General features: G+C 36.3%; 1 protein-coding gene across 6 annotated transcripts in view; it reads right to left on the reverse strand.

The window, feature by feature from the left end:
* MKLN1 (muskelin 1) overlaps positions 1-16,961 on the reverse strand; it is a 301,088-nt gene that overhangs the window by 55,210 nt on the left and 228,917 nt on the right. For all 6 annotated transcript variants that reach the window (XM_023753515.1, XM_006088336.3, XM_023753519.1 and 3 more), the window contains 2 exons: positions 13,067-13,179; positions 1,420-1,632 (listed from right to left, as the gene is read on the reverse strand). In XM_023753515.1, coding sequence (XP_023609283.1) covers positions 1,420-1,632; positions 13,067-13,179 — 326 coding nt within the window. The remainder of the gene's footprint in view (positions 1-1,419; positions 1,633-13,066; positions 13,180-16,961) is intronic.

The following is a 16,961-nucleotide window of genomic DNA, read 5'->3' on the forward strand; positions in this document are numbered from 1 at the left end:
ATCAAAGACCATACATAAGGACAATATATTTGTACTTAGACTATCCCTAAGCTATTCTTTTTTCAACTTGTAAAAATAAAGACATAAACATCTTTTGTAAAAGAAATTTGTAACCAGTTGAAAGCAAGAAAATAAATTGTTTCCCTCCAAATGTTATCTGTTGATGTTTTGTTTTTAAGAGATCAGAACCAGCCAAACTTTTTTTGGAGCTCTTATTTTCCACATGAAAACACTGAAGATGTCACAGGGAAGTGCAAAGCTTTGCAAAGCTCAGTTATGTAGAGCCAGCAGAAGTTCCAAATTCAATCTGGGGAATACTTGAGGACTAATGTTTTTGATTTTCCACCCACCACTTACTTGATAGGCATATAACCCATTCCTCTTTTCCTTACCATTCTCCTATAACAACTAATTGTTAATATAAATATAGCATAAGAATACTTTTAAAATAAGTAATTAACAAAAATATGTAATAAACAATAAATGAAGACTTGGTTTTAACTCACATAAGATAGGAGATAAGCTAGGTTTAAACTAGATTAGATCATAATTATAGCACCATCTCCTATTTCTCAAGTACTAGACAATGCTATGTTCATCATTATAGTGTTAAAGATTTTTTGAAAGTTTTCTCTCCCCCACACTCCAAAAAAATCTTTGGACATGGTTTGAATCAAATAAAACTGCCTACAGAATTCAAAGTGGTTACTGTTTTGTTTGAGGTACTGAACTATACTGAACTGATTGACATGGAGTACATATTCAAATATAGAAAAAAATGATAATGACACTGATGGAGATGATGAGACTTACATGCATATTAATATATTAATATTAAAATGGCTTACAATATTGCTATGTGTAGTCTTGTCTACAATATCATTATATGATTTTTTATTGGTGCTGATTTTAAATTTCATCTAGTTTATGTCAAATTTCTATCTGTTTTATAATGTTTGTGATTATATGCAAAGGTAAATATATTTCACACAAATTGGAAGAAAAGCTCTAGATTTCAAATTCTTGAATTCATTATAAGTAATTTAAAATTTCTTCCAGGAATGTAGAATAAGAAGTTTTAAAAGGGAAAACTGTTATTGTTATGATTCCTAGATATTTTTTATACAACTAAATTTGTTTTTCCTAATATGTACTGCTCCATCTACTATCTAAAGTTTTTATAAATTAACATTTGTGTTCTGAGATCTTAGTATTTTTCCTGCCCTATATAAGAGAAAAAAATTTTAAAGGATAACTTTACAACTACTGGCACAAGTTATTTTTATTTTCTGTCATAGGTATTTGTAATAGAAATCTAAGAGATAATTTAGATTATTAAGCATAACATGTGACATAAACGCTAACAGAAAGTTACCAAGCACTAATTAATTCTACCATATATTTATCTGTGCACCAAACCTGATGATCAAACACCAATTTCGGCCCTCCATCAGCAGCAGTATCCTCACTGAGTAACATCCATGTGTTAGTGTCAATGTCATAACGATAAAAGTCACTTTTCAGAGATTTGCTGTTCCTCACAGAGGAATCCAAATAACGGCCCAATGTGTAGATTTGCCTTCGTTGAATGTCAATGCACATTTTATGACATGATCTGGCACTGGGACCATTCTATAGAGAGAAAAAAAAAGGAAGAAATTAAAAGAATAACCAAATAAAATTAAATGCCTCTTTTTGTTGACTTTCATTACAAGCTTTGTTCAGAAACTCATAGCAAGTCAGCTAATATAACTCCAACACTAGGCTTAAATCTCTCAAGAAAAGCAAAAGAAGTAGTAGGAGATAAAAATCTTTCCTTAGAAATGCTTAAAATCCACCAGGAAAGATGAGATGATCTATTCTGTACCCTATGGCATTCTGTTCATAACACTTATATGGCTTCTATTACATACTCCATTGCATTTTAGTCATTTGTGCACAGTTTAATTCTCTATTATGTGTTGATCTACTTAAAGACACATTTAGTCCTTTAAAATATTTCTCATCAGAATTTCTCACCAGAATCTAGCACAGATAGGCATTCCAAGAATATCTAGAATCACTGAATTTCATAACTAAAAGGACCCTTTATAAAATCTCTAGTTTAATTATCCCTTTTAAAGACAGGAACTAAAAGCCAAAAGATAAGAGGCATCCTCCTGAAAGCTAGTACACTAGTGAGAGAAGCAGAATGAGAATCCAAGTCTTTGACTTTTCCATCTACCCTTTATATTATATAAAAGTGACTTTCCTGGCGGAAACCGGTTTGGCTCAGTGGATAGAGCGTCGGCCTGCGGACTCAAGGGTCCCGGGTTCGATTCCGGTCAAGGGCATGTACCTGGGTTGCGGGCACATCCCCAGTGGGAGATGTGCAGGAGGCAGCTGATCGATGTTTCTCTCTCATCGATGTTTCTAACTCTCTATCTCTCTCCCTTCCCTTCCTCTCTGTAAAAAATCAATAAAATATATTTAAAAAAAAAAAAAAAAAAGTGACTTTCCTGACTGAATAAATAACACAACTAGGGGGAAATAGGAAGAACAGTATATTACAAAAAAAATCAATTAGTTGAGATAATTTGTATCACAGGACTGAATAAAAGGTAAAAATTATTATAGTACAAACTAAAAGTAGAGTTCATGAGGCGAAAAAAAAAACACCTTCAATTGGGCAGGATTGAATTAGTTAAAAGATGGAAAAGAAACCAGAACTAATATTTATTAAATATCTCCTAAATTCTGTCTATATTATTACTATGTGTGTGTGTATATTTCATTTAATCTACATAACAACTCTATAAGGAAATATCATCATTTCATAGAGTCTAAGTAATTTGTCCACAGTCACAAAACTAGAAAGTAAGATAGAGAATCTAAGCCCCAGGACAACCAAAGTAAAAACTATGTTCTTTCCACTATTCCAGATTTTTTTTTCCAGAAGAGAAACAAAAGCAAAAATACACTTACTACAATGTGTATGGTTATGACTGAGATGTAGAATTCCTGCTGCAGAAACAAAAGAGTTGAAGTATAAGGCAGAAATAAGAAGCTTGGTGAATGTGACTGACAGAGGAGACTAGATAAAATCTTGTAAGCAATAAATAACTATTGTAAGTTTCTAGAGCAGGAAATAAAATAAATAAGTGATACTATAGGAAGAGTAATCTAGCATTATTTAGATTACTTGAAGTAATAAAGGTAGTCAGCATAAAGAAAAGTTTGACATTAATGTTTTTAACCCATATATTAAGTTTATTTAAATCTGCATTTTAGCCTGGCTGGTGTTGGTCAGTGGTTGAATGTCGACCTATGAACCAGGAGCTCACGGTTCAATTCCCAGTCAGGGCACATACCCAGGTTGTAGGCTCGATCCCCAGTGTAGGGCGTGCAGGAGGCAGCCCATCAATGATTCTCTCTCATCTATCTCTCTCACTCTCTCCCTTCCTCTCTGAAATCAATAAAAATATACTTAAATAAATAAATCTGCATTTTAGTATTCATACTAATTATTATCCTAAAACTTATATTTAAAGATTTTTATCAAGAAAAATCTTCAATAGATAAGGTGAAAAGTTTTGAGAAAGAATTTCTTGTATAATGAAATAATCTCAAAAACAAAGATGGGGTAATATATAACGAATAAATCAATGCCATACTTCCTAGAATGTGAAATTTTATTAGGAGAGTAACAACTTCTTGCTTCATCTTAATTAGCAAGAATGCTATTAAAATGTTGAGCAATTATAACCTAAGTTTAAAAAAAATAAGATAATAGGAATAAATAGAATAGGAAACAGAAAAAAACCAACAAACTTGGTTCTTTGAAAGATTAATAGAATTATAAACCATTTGAAGACTAATTTTTTAAAAAGGAAAAGAAAATACAAATTGCCAATATTATAAATGAAAACAGAAATATCACTACAAGTTCACTACAAATTAAAAAGAAATAAGGGCCTAATATAAAAAACAAGTAAAATCTGACAAAGTAGATAAAATAGACATAGTCCTTGAAAATTACTTACCAAAATTGACACAAGATAAAAGAAAAAAATCTGAAATCATTATGTCTATTGAAAAACTGCATTTATAATTTAAAGTCTTCCTACAAAGAGCACTAGTCCTATATATTTACACTGGTAAATTTTATCAAACACTTTAAGAAAAAATAATACCAAATTTACACAAAATTTTTCAGAAAAGGAAAAATAACTTCCATTTTAAATCTGTACTGTATTCCATTCCTAATTTACTTTATGAGGACAATATAACACTGAAACCAAGTAACAATATTACAAAGGAGGAGGAAGAGAAATAATATACAGGCAGTTAGTACAGAGACACAAAACTAATTTTTAACAAAATATTATCAAACAGAATGCAGCAAGACACAAAAAAGATATTTTGTAACTAAAGGGTTTATCTCAGAAATGCAAAGTTGATTTTATATTTGAAAAGCAATCAAATTAATTCATCACATTAACGGAATTAAAGGGAAAAACATGATTGTATCAATACATATAGAAAAAGCATTTTTTCTCAGCATATTCATGAGGAAAAACTCACAGCAAACTAGGAATAGAAACTTCCTTAATCTAATAAGTAATGTATAAAAATCCAGAATCTAATTTTCACTTAATGGTGAAATACAGATCCTGCTAGGATCTGAAACAAGATAAAGATATCTAGCCTCACCTCTTCTATTTAACATTATACTGGAAGTCCAAGTCAGTGCAATAAGGCATTAGTTTAAAAAATAAAATAGAAAGTTATGATAGAAAAAGAGAATGGAAAAAAGGTAAAACGATTCCTATTCATAGATGACATGACTATTTGATGAAAACATTCAAAGAAATCAACAAAGAAACTTAGAAGTGGATTTAGAAAAGTAAGAGATACAAAGGCAAAGTTAAAAAAAACTATTTACTTCTCTATATTAGCAGCTTGTTTGCTAATAAAAAATTTTGAAGTTCCATTTAAAATAGCATGAAAAATCAAAATATACTGGGATCAATTTAATAAAAAAAATATCCAAGACCTCTAACATGAAAATTCTAAGAATGCTGAGATATTAGAGAAGATTGAAATAAATGGAGATTTAACTATGTTCATAGATTCCAAGACTATTAATAAGACAGCAATTCTTTCCAAATTGCTTTATAGATTCATTACATTCCCAATAATCCCAACAGTTTTAAAAATGGACACTCTTCTAAAATTTATATGCAAATGTAAAGGACCTAGAAGAATCTGAATAATTTTTAAAAAAGAATAAAGAGGTCCTACATTACCTGGCCTTAAGGAGTACCATATTGGTTTATGAACAGACCAAAAGATAATGGAGCAAAATAGAGTGTCCAAAAAGAGACATATACTTATATGACCAACTGATTTTGACGAAGATCAATGGGGAAGAAGATAGGGAACAACAACAACTCTCAAACATTTTTGGCAAGAATATAAAATGGTACAACCACTTTGGGAAAGCTTCAACAGTTTCATCAATGGATGCTAAAATGAGTAACAGGATATTTTCATAATCTCAAAATTTATTTATTAATTATAGAATGGAAACATCCGGAGGCACCTTCCTTGACCAACTGATCAAAGCTAATATCAGACAAATCTCTTGATAAAATACACTAAGGAAGACCCAATGTCATCTACACGGTATTCCTGCTAAAGATGTCTAACCTAATTGCAATCTTAAGAAAATAGACAAACCCAATTGAGGGTCACTCTACAAAATAACTTCTTTGTATTCCAAAAATGTCAAGGTCAAGAAAAGGTTAAGGAACTATTCCAGACTGAAGGTGACTAAAGAAACATGACATTGAAATGCAATGCATGATTATGAACTGAGTTCTAGGTCAGGGATAGGGGTTGGGCTGACAGTGGGACACCTATAGAGGACATTACTAAAGAAATTATTGGGATGATTGTCTACCTTTGAATAGGGATTGTGGATTAAATTAAAGCAGCTATTCTCAGTGCAGTCTGAAGTCTTAAAAACACTTCAGGGAGTCCACAAAATCAATGTTATTTTCATAATACTAAGATAAAATTTATCTTTTCACTCTTATTCTCTTATGAATGTAGGTGAAGTTTTTCAGAGGCTACATGACTTTTGATATAGCAATATATTGAATGCAGAAGTGGATATGAATCCAGCTGCCTTCTATTAAGCCAAACACTAAAGAGATTTAGAAAACTATAAAACAATGCTTCTTGATGCATAATGGTTATCTCAAGAAAAAGCACCTATGTGATTGAGATGCAAGCTGACTTAGCTACTTTCCCATGTAACACTGCATTTATTGGAAAGAAAACTAACAACCCAAGTATTGTTATTCAGACATTATGATATGCCCGACATTAAAAATAAATAAATAAAGTATGTCATTTTGAAGGAAAATAACTCACAAAATTAGTTGCCAGTGATAAAATGCACATTTTTAAATTGAGCAAAAATTAAAAATTTTGAAAACTCCTACCCACCAATGTGATCTTGACACTTCCTCACTATTCTAAAGACTTTTCTAATGACTTGATAGTGATATTAACAAATGTATCATTTTTGGATATCCTATATATTAAAAGCCTAATATGCTAAGTGTCTGGTCGTCTGTTCAACCAATCAAAGCGTAATATGCTAATGATATGCTAAGACCGCTCAACTGCTCGCTATGACATGCACTGACCACCATGGGACAGTCGACTGATTGACCAGTCGCTATGACATGCACTGACCACCAGGGGGCAGACAGTCAACCAGTCGACCAGTCGCTATGATGTGCACTCACCACCAGCGGGTAGACGCTCCAACCAGTAGGTTAGCTTGTTGCTGGGGTCTGGCCGATCTGGACTTAGCGACACAGGCCGGACACACCCTGGAGCCCTCCTACATCCCTCCCCGGCCCTGATCGTGCACCGGTGAGGTCCCTCAGCCTGGCCTGAGCCCTCTCACAATCCGGGATGCCTCGGGGGGTGTCATAGATCTGGTTTTGGCCTGATCCCACAGGCCAGGCTGAGGGACCCCACCAGTGCACGAGTTTGTGCACTGGGCCTCTAGTTGTATAATAAAATGTCAACAATTGGAAGATATGTTAACTCAGGGAACCAATATTTTTCAAACACATGAGTAAAAAGCACCATGGATTAAAGGTCTATTCAAAGAGCAAGATAGGTCAATGTAGCAGAAAATAAAATGTTAATTGATATGGCTTCAGAGTCTATAATGCAATTACCTTTAAGAAATAACCACTTGTTAATTTGGGATGAGATAAAAAAGGGTCATATGCAATTATCTCAAAAGGCCATTAAAATACTACTCTCCTCTCCAAAGACATATCTATGTGAAATCCAATTTTCTTCATATATTCCACACAAAACACTATGTCACAGAGACTAAGTGCAGCAGCACATATGAGAATCTAGCTGTCTTACACTAAGTAATACATTAAAGAGATTTATTAATATGCAAAACTAAACAAAAATATCTTGAACCTATAAAAACTTACTTGCATATCAATTTGCACATTTAAAATAATTATTCTTTTTAAAAGCTGGGCCATCCCATTCTTTCAATCTCTTAAATATTATTAGGTACATATTTAAGTAAATTAAATTAATTTTGCTTTTTAATTGTATATCATACTTTGAAAACACATGCCCTGGGGTATCATCAAACAATAACGTTGTACACACTGGTATAGAAAATAAAAATAGGTAATGAAATATTAACTTCAATTTTGGAAGGAATAAGTATTTATGCTAGAGCCATATAATACCATTTAATTCACAGATCAACCAAAGTTTTTTTGGTGTCTACAAGAAAGCAATGAACTATAATAAATCCAAACTCCAGCACTAGGTCACCACTTACTAGTAAATCTATTGACTTCAAAATAACAGAAACAGTAGTCTTGTCAAAATAATCTATTTTTCCAGTGTATGTTTTAAATAATTATAAATTGCATTCTAAATATTATTTGTAACATATAAATGGTATAAAAATAATAACCATGCCCAGCTTCAAAAATAAAAAATATTACCTTTGAAATCCTGTGTAAACCAACTCCTTGTCCTGCCAAACAGTCACTCTCCTGAATTTTGTATTTATCATTTCCTTTCTTTTCTCCAGTATTAACTTTTCATTTAATTAATATTACCTAATTACTCACTAAAGAGTAAGTATATGATTTATGCCTTAAGGAATTCAGAGTCTGGGTAGGAACACAGGAATGCAAACAATCATTATAATAACCCATTCAAAGAATATAAGGCATTAAATGAGCACATAAAGAAGAAAAAAAAAAGCTGTTAATTCTGCACGGAGAAGACACGAACAATACACAGAGGAAGGTAAAAGCAGGGTGCATGGGAGGACAACCCTCTGTTAATTCCAAACAGAAAAAAAAACTATTGCCAAAGGACACAGATGAGAAAGTCAAGTAATTCCAGAAACTATAGGTATGGCTAGCACACTAAGTCAGGAGATGAGGCTAGAAATGGTGACCAAATCCTGGTGAGAAATTTGAAGTTTTTACTCTAAGCAAAAAATACAAACAAAAGCGAGGTAGAGCCGAACCGGTTTGGCTCAGTGGATAGAGCATCGGCCTGCGGACTCAAGGGTCCCAGGTTCGATTCCGGTCAAGGGCATGTACCTTGGTTGCGGGCACATCCCCAGTAGGGGCGTGCAGGAGGCAGCTGATCGATCTCTCTCATCGATGTTTCTAACTCTCTGTCCCTCTTCCTTCTTCTCTGTAAAAAATCAATAAAAAAAATATTAAAAAAAAAAGCGAGGTAGATAAATTGCTTTATCATTCTGATTATTGTTGTTGTTATTCCAACTTCCCTGTATCTATACCCTTTGATAGTACCCCTCACCTCACAGTGACTCTGGGCTTGGTCACATGACTTTCTTTGGCCAATGGGACAACAGTAAATTTGGTGGCATATTCATGTCCACCTCATTCCTCTTGCAGACCTACCCCAGACATGAGAACAAGTCCCCAGCTAGCCAATAGGAAGGTAAGCAATGACTTAGAACAGAGCCAAATAGTCCCAGCTGAAGCTATCCCGCACTAGCTGACAGCCAGCTAAGTCCCAACACATTAGTGAGCCCAGCCAAAACCAAAAAAATGACCCAGCCAATCTGTAAACTTTTGAGTAAAATAATGCTTATTATTATTTGCCACTGAAGTTTTGTAAAGTTCAAAATGAAATAGAATGTAATAGATAACTGAAATGGATTGAAGCTAACCATGGGGTTTGAGCAGTGTCACATGGCCCAATATGTTTTCTAAAGACTGTGCTAATAAATGGAAAATAGATCTGGAGTCAACAATAGAGGTAAAAATTTTAAGAAAGAAAGTATAAAGTTGGAATTAATACCAAGAAGACAGAGAGGAAAAGACATGTGAAATGTAATACTGAGTGCTAGAACTACTAGAATTTAGGCATTAATTAGATGCACTCTATGAAAAAGAAGATTTTCTGAATAAATTCCAGATTTATTGCAAGAGTAATTACAAATGCAATCAACCTGCATTTAAAATAGTTGAAGATAAAAATCTTAGAAGAAACCATAGGCAGCAAAATCTCAGACATCTCTCATAGCAATATGTTTACCGATACATCTCCTACGGCAAGGGAAACTAAGGAGAAAATAAACAAATGGGATTCCACCAAAATAAAAAGCTTCTGCAAAGCAAAAGAAGCCATCAACAAAATGAAACGGGAGTCCACTGCATGGGAGCACATATTTGCCAATGATACATCTGATATGAGGTTAATTTCCAAAATATATAAGGAACTCATACAACTTAAGGAAGACAAACAACCCAATTGAAAAATGGGCAAAGGACCTAAATAGACACTTCTTTAAAGTAGACATACAGAAGGCCAAGAGACATGGAAAAATGCTCAAAGTCACTAATAATCTGAGAGATATGTATTAAAACAGCAATGAGGTATCTACCTAACACTTGTCAGAATGGCTATCATCAACAAATCAACAAATGACAAGTGCTGGCGAGGATGTGGAGAGAAGGGAACCCTAATATACTGTTTGTGGGAATGCAGACTGGTGCAGCCACTGTGGAAAAGAGTATGGAGTTTCCTCAAAAAATTAAAAATCGAACTCCCATTTGATCCAGTGATCTCACTTCTGGGAATATATCCTAAGAAACACAAAACACCAATCAGAAAGAATATATGCATCCCTATGTTCATAGCAGCGCAATTTATAATACCTAAGATCTGGAAATAGCCAAAGTGCCCATCAGTAGATGAGTGGATAATAAAGCTGTGGTACATTTCACCATGGAATACTGTGCAGCTGTAAAAAAAAAGGCTCTCTTACCCATTAAGGCAGCATGGAGTGACCTGGAGAATATTACGCTAAGAGAAATAAGCCAGTCAGAGAAAGATAAGTATCACATGATCTCACTCATACGTGGAATCTAATGACCAAAATAAAGTGATGAACAAAATAGATCCAGAGACATAGAGGCATAGAACAGACTGATGAATCTCAGAAGGAAGTGGGGCGGGGAGGGGGAAGAGATTAACCAGAGAACTTATATGCATATACTAGAAGCTCGGTGCACGAAATCCGTGCATGGGTAGGATCCCTAGGCCTGGCTGGCGATCAGGACCGATCTGTGGGACGACTGGTTGGGCGATTGGGGGGAGGGAGGGCCACTGGCACCCACCATGGGGCCTGCGGGCAGTTCCTGGGTTGAGCATCTGCCCCCTGATGGTCAGTGCGCAGCATATCGACCAGTCATTCTGCTGTTCAGTCAATTTGCATATTAGGTTTTATTATATACGATATTCATAGCCCACGATCACAGACAATAGTGTGGTAAAGGCCTGGGAGGGGCAGTTGTGGAATGGAGGGGATTTTGGGGTGGGGCGAGAAGAGGGACATCTGTAATACTTTCAACAATAAAGATAAATTTAAAATAATAAAATAGGGGACTCTTTCCCCCTTCCCACTTGGGAGTCTGTGCTGTGAGATTCTTTCCCTTTCTCCAGGTGGGAATCTGTACTTGTACTTCAATAAATTTCCACCTTTGCTATACCAAAAAAATAAAAATAAATAATAAAATAGTTGAAGAGAAGAAAGGTATTTTTTTAGGTGTCTATTTTTGTTGAGGATAGAAATATCATTTCAGAAAATGGTACTTTAATATTGAAAACAAAGGCCATTTTTATATACTTTTACAGAGATAATAAATACAAATCGGAATTTTAAAATACCTTTGGAAAGAATGATTAATTAAATTATTAACCCAGGGAACACATGAGTACGCAAGAATCCAGTGTCCTAGGATTAAAGACATAGTATTAGATCTTTTTGAAATGGCCTTCTTACATGAAAATCAGTGGGTTTTAAATTAGGTCTTTTTCTCCCACTTTTCACTTGCAGCTCCTACTGTTTTGTTAGTTTATTTTTAACCTCATAATCTGAAACATCTTAGACATAGGGTACAATAAAAAGTTCTATAAAGATTTGAGCCCAGCAAGTCTGGTTCAGTGGTTGAGCATTGCTCCCTGATCCAAGAGATCACCAGATAGATTCCTGGTTAGGGCACATGCCAGGGTTGTGGGCTCTATCCCCAGTAGGGGACATGCAGAAGGCAGCAGATAGATGTTTCTCTCTCATCGATGCTCCTATGTCTCTATCCCTCTCTTTTTCCCTCTTTCTAAAATAAATAAAAACATTAAAAAAAAGATTTGGGGAAAAATGAATTAACTTTTGCTTTATACCTGTGTATAATTATGTACTTATTTAATTCAAAGCCATAAATCAAGCCATCTTATTCACTACTGAAATGCTTGGTGGATACATATATCAGCAGGCACAAATATATACATGCAATTTTAGGTAAAAATAAAATGTTTCATTAGTAAAACTGATAGTTGTTAAATAGTAAGGGGCCAAAATAGTGAGATAGTGAAGCCATCCAAAGCACAATTTTCAGAACTCAAAATAAGATGAATGCTTGAAATAAGAGTAGAGGTGACAGGAACATGAAAAATCAAGATAGTTACATAGTTACATTCCCAGGAAAGTAGTAAAAACTAAATGATCTATCATATATAATAATCCTATATAATAAAAGCCTAGGTGGCGTCACACCTTTGCACGACGCCCTCGCACAATGTTGTCACAAGATGGCTGCCACAAGATGGCCACGTGCACAGCGGAGGGGGGCACGGTGGCCGCTCTGCACCATGAGGCCTGGGAGTCCTGCAGCTCTGCGCGGTGCAGAGGCGGCCAGTCCTGGCGGAAGAGGCAGGTTGTGGCAGAGGAGGGCAGTTGTGGGTGATCGGGCCAGCAGGGGAGGGCAGTTGGGGGCGATCAGGCTGGCAGACAGAAGCGGTTAGGGGCAATCAGGCAGGCAGGTAGGCGAGCGGTTAGGAGCCAGCAGTCCTGGATTGTGAGAGGGATGTCCCAGATTGGAGAGAGTGCAGGCCAGGTTGAGGGACAACCCCGCCACCCCCCAACCCCTGTGCACGAATTTTGTGCACCAGACCTCTAGTATATATACACAAAAGCCTAAGCGACCAAAGGACCAAATGACTGGTAGCTATGACACACAATGACCACCAGGGGGCACATGTTCAACATAGGAGCTGCCCACTGGTGGTCAGTGTGCTCCCACAGCCAACCTGCCATGGCTGGCCAACCTCCCACGGTCCCTCCCCCCAGCTGGCCAATGTCCTGCAGTCCCTCCCCCCAGACTGGGCGAGACGGCCTCGATTGCCAGCCAGGCCAAGGGACCCCACCCATGCACGAATTTGTGCACCATGCCTCTAGTATCAGGTAACCACTGCTTTGTAATTCTGTAAGACAGATTTGTTCATGTACAAGTAGTTGAAGAACCATGTATAGAAGCTGGAATGTAAAAGTACTTAAGCCAAACTTGTTCACCACAAATTCTTCTGCTATCACTGCTGATAGATATTAGAAAAGAATACAAATTATCCAGAAAAAAAGAAGTGTACACCCGCACCCCTACTGCAATACCAATGGATGAAAAGTGTGAGAACTTGCCTCTTTCTCAGTGTCTCTAGAGATACATGTCCACTGGTTCTCCTTCACACTGTACGCCCAGAAGTCAGCAAGATCTTGTGTTCCATCCCAGCCACCAAACAAATAAACGGTCTCTATGAAAATTAGAAAAATATGTGTGAAATGATATATTTAAGGACAAAATATAAGTCTAGGCATCCAGACTTACCCAGTTGTCTCTAAAACCATTTAAAAAGGTACATCTACATAAACTTAAAATTTTTAAACTGGTAGCATTCCAAAATATTTCTAGACTAGTGTTTCCTAAACATGAGTATGTGGAAAAGCTGCTGTAGAACCACTATTTTGAGAGATTTATAAAAATACAGACAATGAGGAGGAATTCCCTAAGATTCTGCTTCCAAAGGTATTTAGTAGGTAAAAAAGAATCTGTATTTTTAAAGTATCCATGGTGAATCTGATATTCAGCCAGTATAGGAGTTTCTGTGTTAGCCCACGAAAAATTTACATTTACCACCTTCTTAATAATGCAGCTTCAGACTGCAAAGAGAAAAAAGAGAAAGAAAAAAAAATACCAAAGAAATATATAATGTAAAATATAACATAAAGACATCTAGTTATTTCTGGAAAAAAATCCCATTAAAACTGTTTTCTCTCTAATGTTAACACCAAAAACAATAATTAGCCGGAAGTTAAAGTTAGATATCTTAAGAATAAAGTGATGCATATGGCCTTGGTATTCCCATGGAAAATTGGGGAAATTTTTACATATATACTGTGGTAGCTTTTAACTCCTCATAAGTGCACCTTTCAGTCATTTGTAGGTATCTTGAGAATTTGGTATCTTCTAACTCTGAAATACCTATTATATCCATAGACTTTATCCCTGTGACAAAACTGATTTCTTGCTCAGTGAAAAATGAAAATCTTTATACATAACAATGTGTATTATCCCATTCTTTTTATATAATAAGAGTGCCTTTCCTTTCTTCAAATACTTCCCCCCCTTTGTAAATAAATGTCTTATGTCTAATGGTTATACAAGCCCAGCAATTATTTTTTATAAATTTAATTAGACATCACAGGAAAACTGTAAAGCCATCTACTCTCTTAACTGACATGCCCTAGTCATATATATGAAGAGACTGCCATCTAAGTTATGCCCACCATAAAGGGATATAATTCAAAGTGCACTTGGAAATATTGTAATACCGTTTAAGAAGTGTCTTGCCATTCATAGAGTTGGGCTCTCTTCTAAGAGGTTTTTGCCATATTGTCATATAATTTCAAACTCTAAGTGAATTTTCTAAGTGAAACATCCCATTCTATGCCCTAAGAATCTTGGGAAATCAAAACAATACTTCTGGACAAGAATAGACCACTGGAATAGGACTGAGTTCTAGTGCTCAGTGAAAGGTCACTTAACCTCACTGGTTATTACTTTTTTTATTTACAAAACTCTCAGTGTTGTGAAGTTCTTCAGATACAAGTTCATGAAAACATTCTGAAGGCTGTCAAGTATGAATAGCATTTCTACCTTTAAAACGCACAGAAATAAAAAATACTTGTGCCTGATTCCATGTCTAACTCAGTACCTGGAACACTTTGGCTCTGTACAAATGTGAACTACTATATCAGAACTACAACAATCCATTCCCATTAGTTAAGTAACATTCTGTTTCCGAAATGGCACACAGTAATGCCCAGATACATAGAATTTTACAGGAAAAAAATTAAAGAATTTTGATCTGGCTTAAAAATTATTTGCCAAGGCCTCACTGTAAAGGCAGTTAAAACCCTGTTAAAACTCTGAAGCCTAGAGAGGGTGGGGGTATATAACTAAAATAGCAATAGCAATTGACCTTTTGTTTTATAGTGTTTCTGGCACCCTCTGGATAAGGTTATCCTGGTTCATTAACTTTAATAACCCTCCCTCTTGGACTCTGGGTTCTCAATGTTCTTTCTGAAAGCAGGTCTCTTTGTACGCATAAATTCTCACAGCAAAGAAAACCCACATTTCCACAACAGCCTCATTGATAGCTGAGCAAAATAAAATCTGGCACAGAGCACGCATCCCAATGGAATTAATCCAAGATGTCATTCTTGTCCATGAATACTTTGTGGTCCCAGTTGAAGTTTAATAGTAAAATTGAATAAATCAGAGAGAAACAGGACCTTTTGACATACCTGAATGACGCATAACAAAAATTTAATTAAATCATCTAATTATTTAATTCAAATCATTCAGAGATGAGATATTATCTAGAAACAAATGGCAGCAAAGTATTATTTAATGGATAAATAATATAAGAAACTTTTTTAAAAAAATATATTTTATTGATTTTTTACAGAGAAGAAGGGAGAGGGATAGAGAGTTAGAAACATCGATGAGAGAGATCGATCAGCTACCTCCTGCACGCCCCCCACTGGGGATGTGCCCGCAACCAAGGTACATGCCCTTGACCGGAATCGAACCTGGGACCCCTCAGTCTGCAGGCCGACGCTCTATCCACTGAGCCAAACCGGTTCGGCATATAAGAAACTTTTAAAAAAGTATAGAAATAATTGGAGAACTGTAGTGAGAAGTTAAGAAAGTAGAAAAAAACATTATTTGCTACAGGATAGTTTGGTTTACTGAATGTCCATTCTCAAGCTTAAAAATTATACAACAATTCATGTACATCCCTGGGACAGTACAATCGTCCTTAAGCAGCAGCCCTCTCTTTTTATTTTTTCTTAAAGGAGAACAGGCTATAGAAGTTATCCATTTCTCCCAGCACTCAGAGGCATGTCTGGTCAATATTTTTTTTAATACTAATCTGAATTGGCAAAGTACATTAGAGAATAATTAAAAAAAAAAAAAAAGACAAGGGAAGGAACTAAGATGGCAGTTTAGGTAAACACCTATACTCACCGCCTCCCAGAACCACATCAAAACTATAACTAAAATACAGAACCATCATTCAGAACCACCTGAAATCTAGCTGAATGGAAGTCCTACAACTAGAGAAGCAAAGAAGAAAGCACATTGAGACTGGTAGGAGGAGCAGAGACATAGACTGAGCTAGTCCAACACCCACATGCTGCGTTTTTTTAATCGGGAGGGATATATCCAAGGAAGCGAGGATCCCAGCTGCTCACCAGACCCCCAGCCTAGGGTTCCAGAGTCCCTATAACTTCAGGCTGTAAAAACCAGCAGGGATTGTGGCTGAGTGACATAAAGGCTGCTGGAGACCCAGGTGTTCCTCTTAAAGGGCCCATGCAAGAATTTACATGATCTTGCTTCCTCTGAGCTCCAGTACAGGACAGCAGCTTTAGGGGAATCCAGGTACATATGGGGAGAAATTGGACTGTATGGCATAGGAACAGGAACTTGGGTGCAGCTTTCTCCCACAGGGGTGCTCCCAGGGGTCACTGTTCCTGTGGGACCTCCCCCATCACAGAGCTGACTAGCAGTCATATCTGAGTTTCCATCAGCTTGGCCCACACTGTTCTCTCCACCCTGGTGATTCCCTGAGACCCCACCCAATCCAATTTGCAGCCCCAACCAAGTTGTTTGCAACTGCTTTTCCATAAATGGTCTGTCCTGGCTCAGGCTTCAGACATTGCTAAAAACTCTTAAACAAGCAGCAGCTGGCATCACCATGCCCCAAACCAATTAATAAAAAGTCCAAGACCCGGCACGAACACCAGGACGCCTTGCTTCATAGCTGGGCCTCACCCAGGCACTTCTAAGCCCAATACAAGTAGTAGCCATCTGCAGATGTCACTGTAGCTCCTGCTAGTGGCCTTAGGCAGTACCTGACTTTGCACCTCCTGGGAGGCCTCAGAGTCAGTGCACCCGATGGACAGCTTCAGACCATACTATATTACAACTCTATGCATCCACAAGCAACAGGGGCAGACTCAGTGAGCA

This window comes from Myotis lucifugus, unplaced genomic scaffold (assembly GCF_000147115.1).
Source record: "Myotis lucifugus unplaced genomic scaffold, Myoluc2.0 scaffold_46, whole genome shotgun sequence".
Classification (NCBI taxonomy): domain Eukaryota; kingdom Metazoa; phylum Chordata; class Mammalia; order Chiroptera; family Vespertilionidae; genus Myotis; species Myotis lucifugus.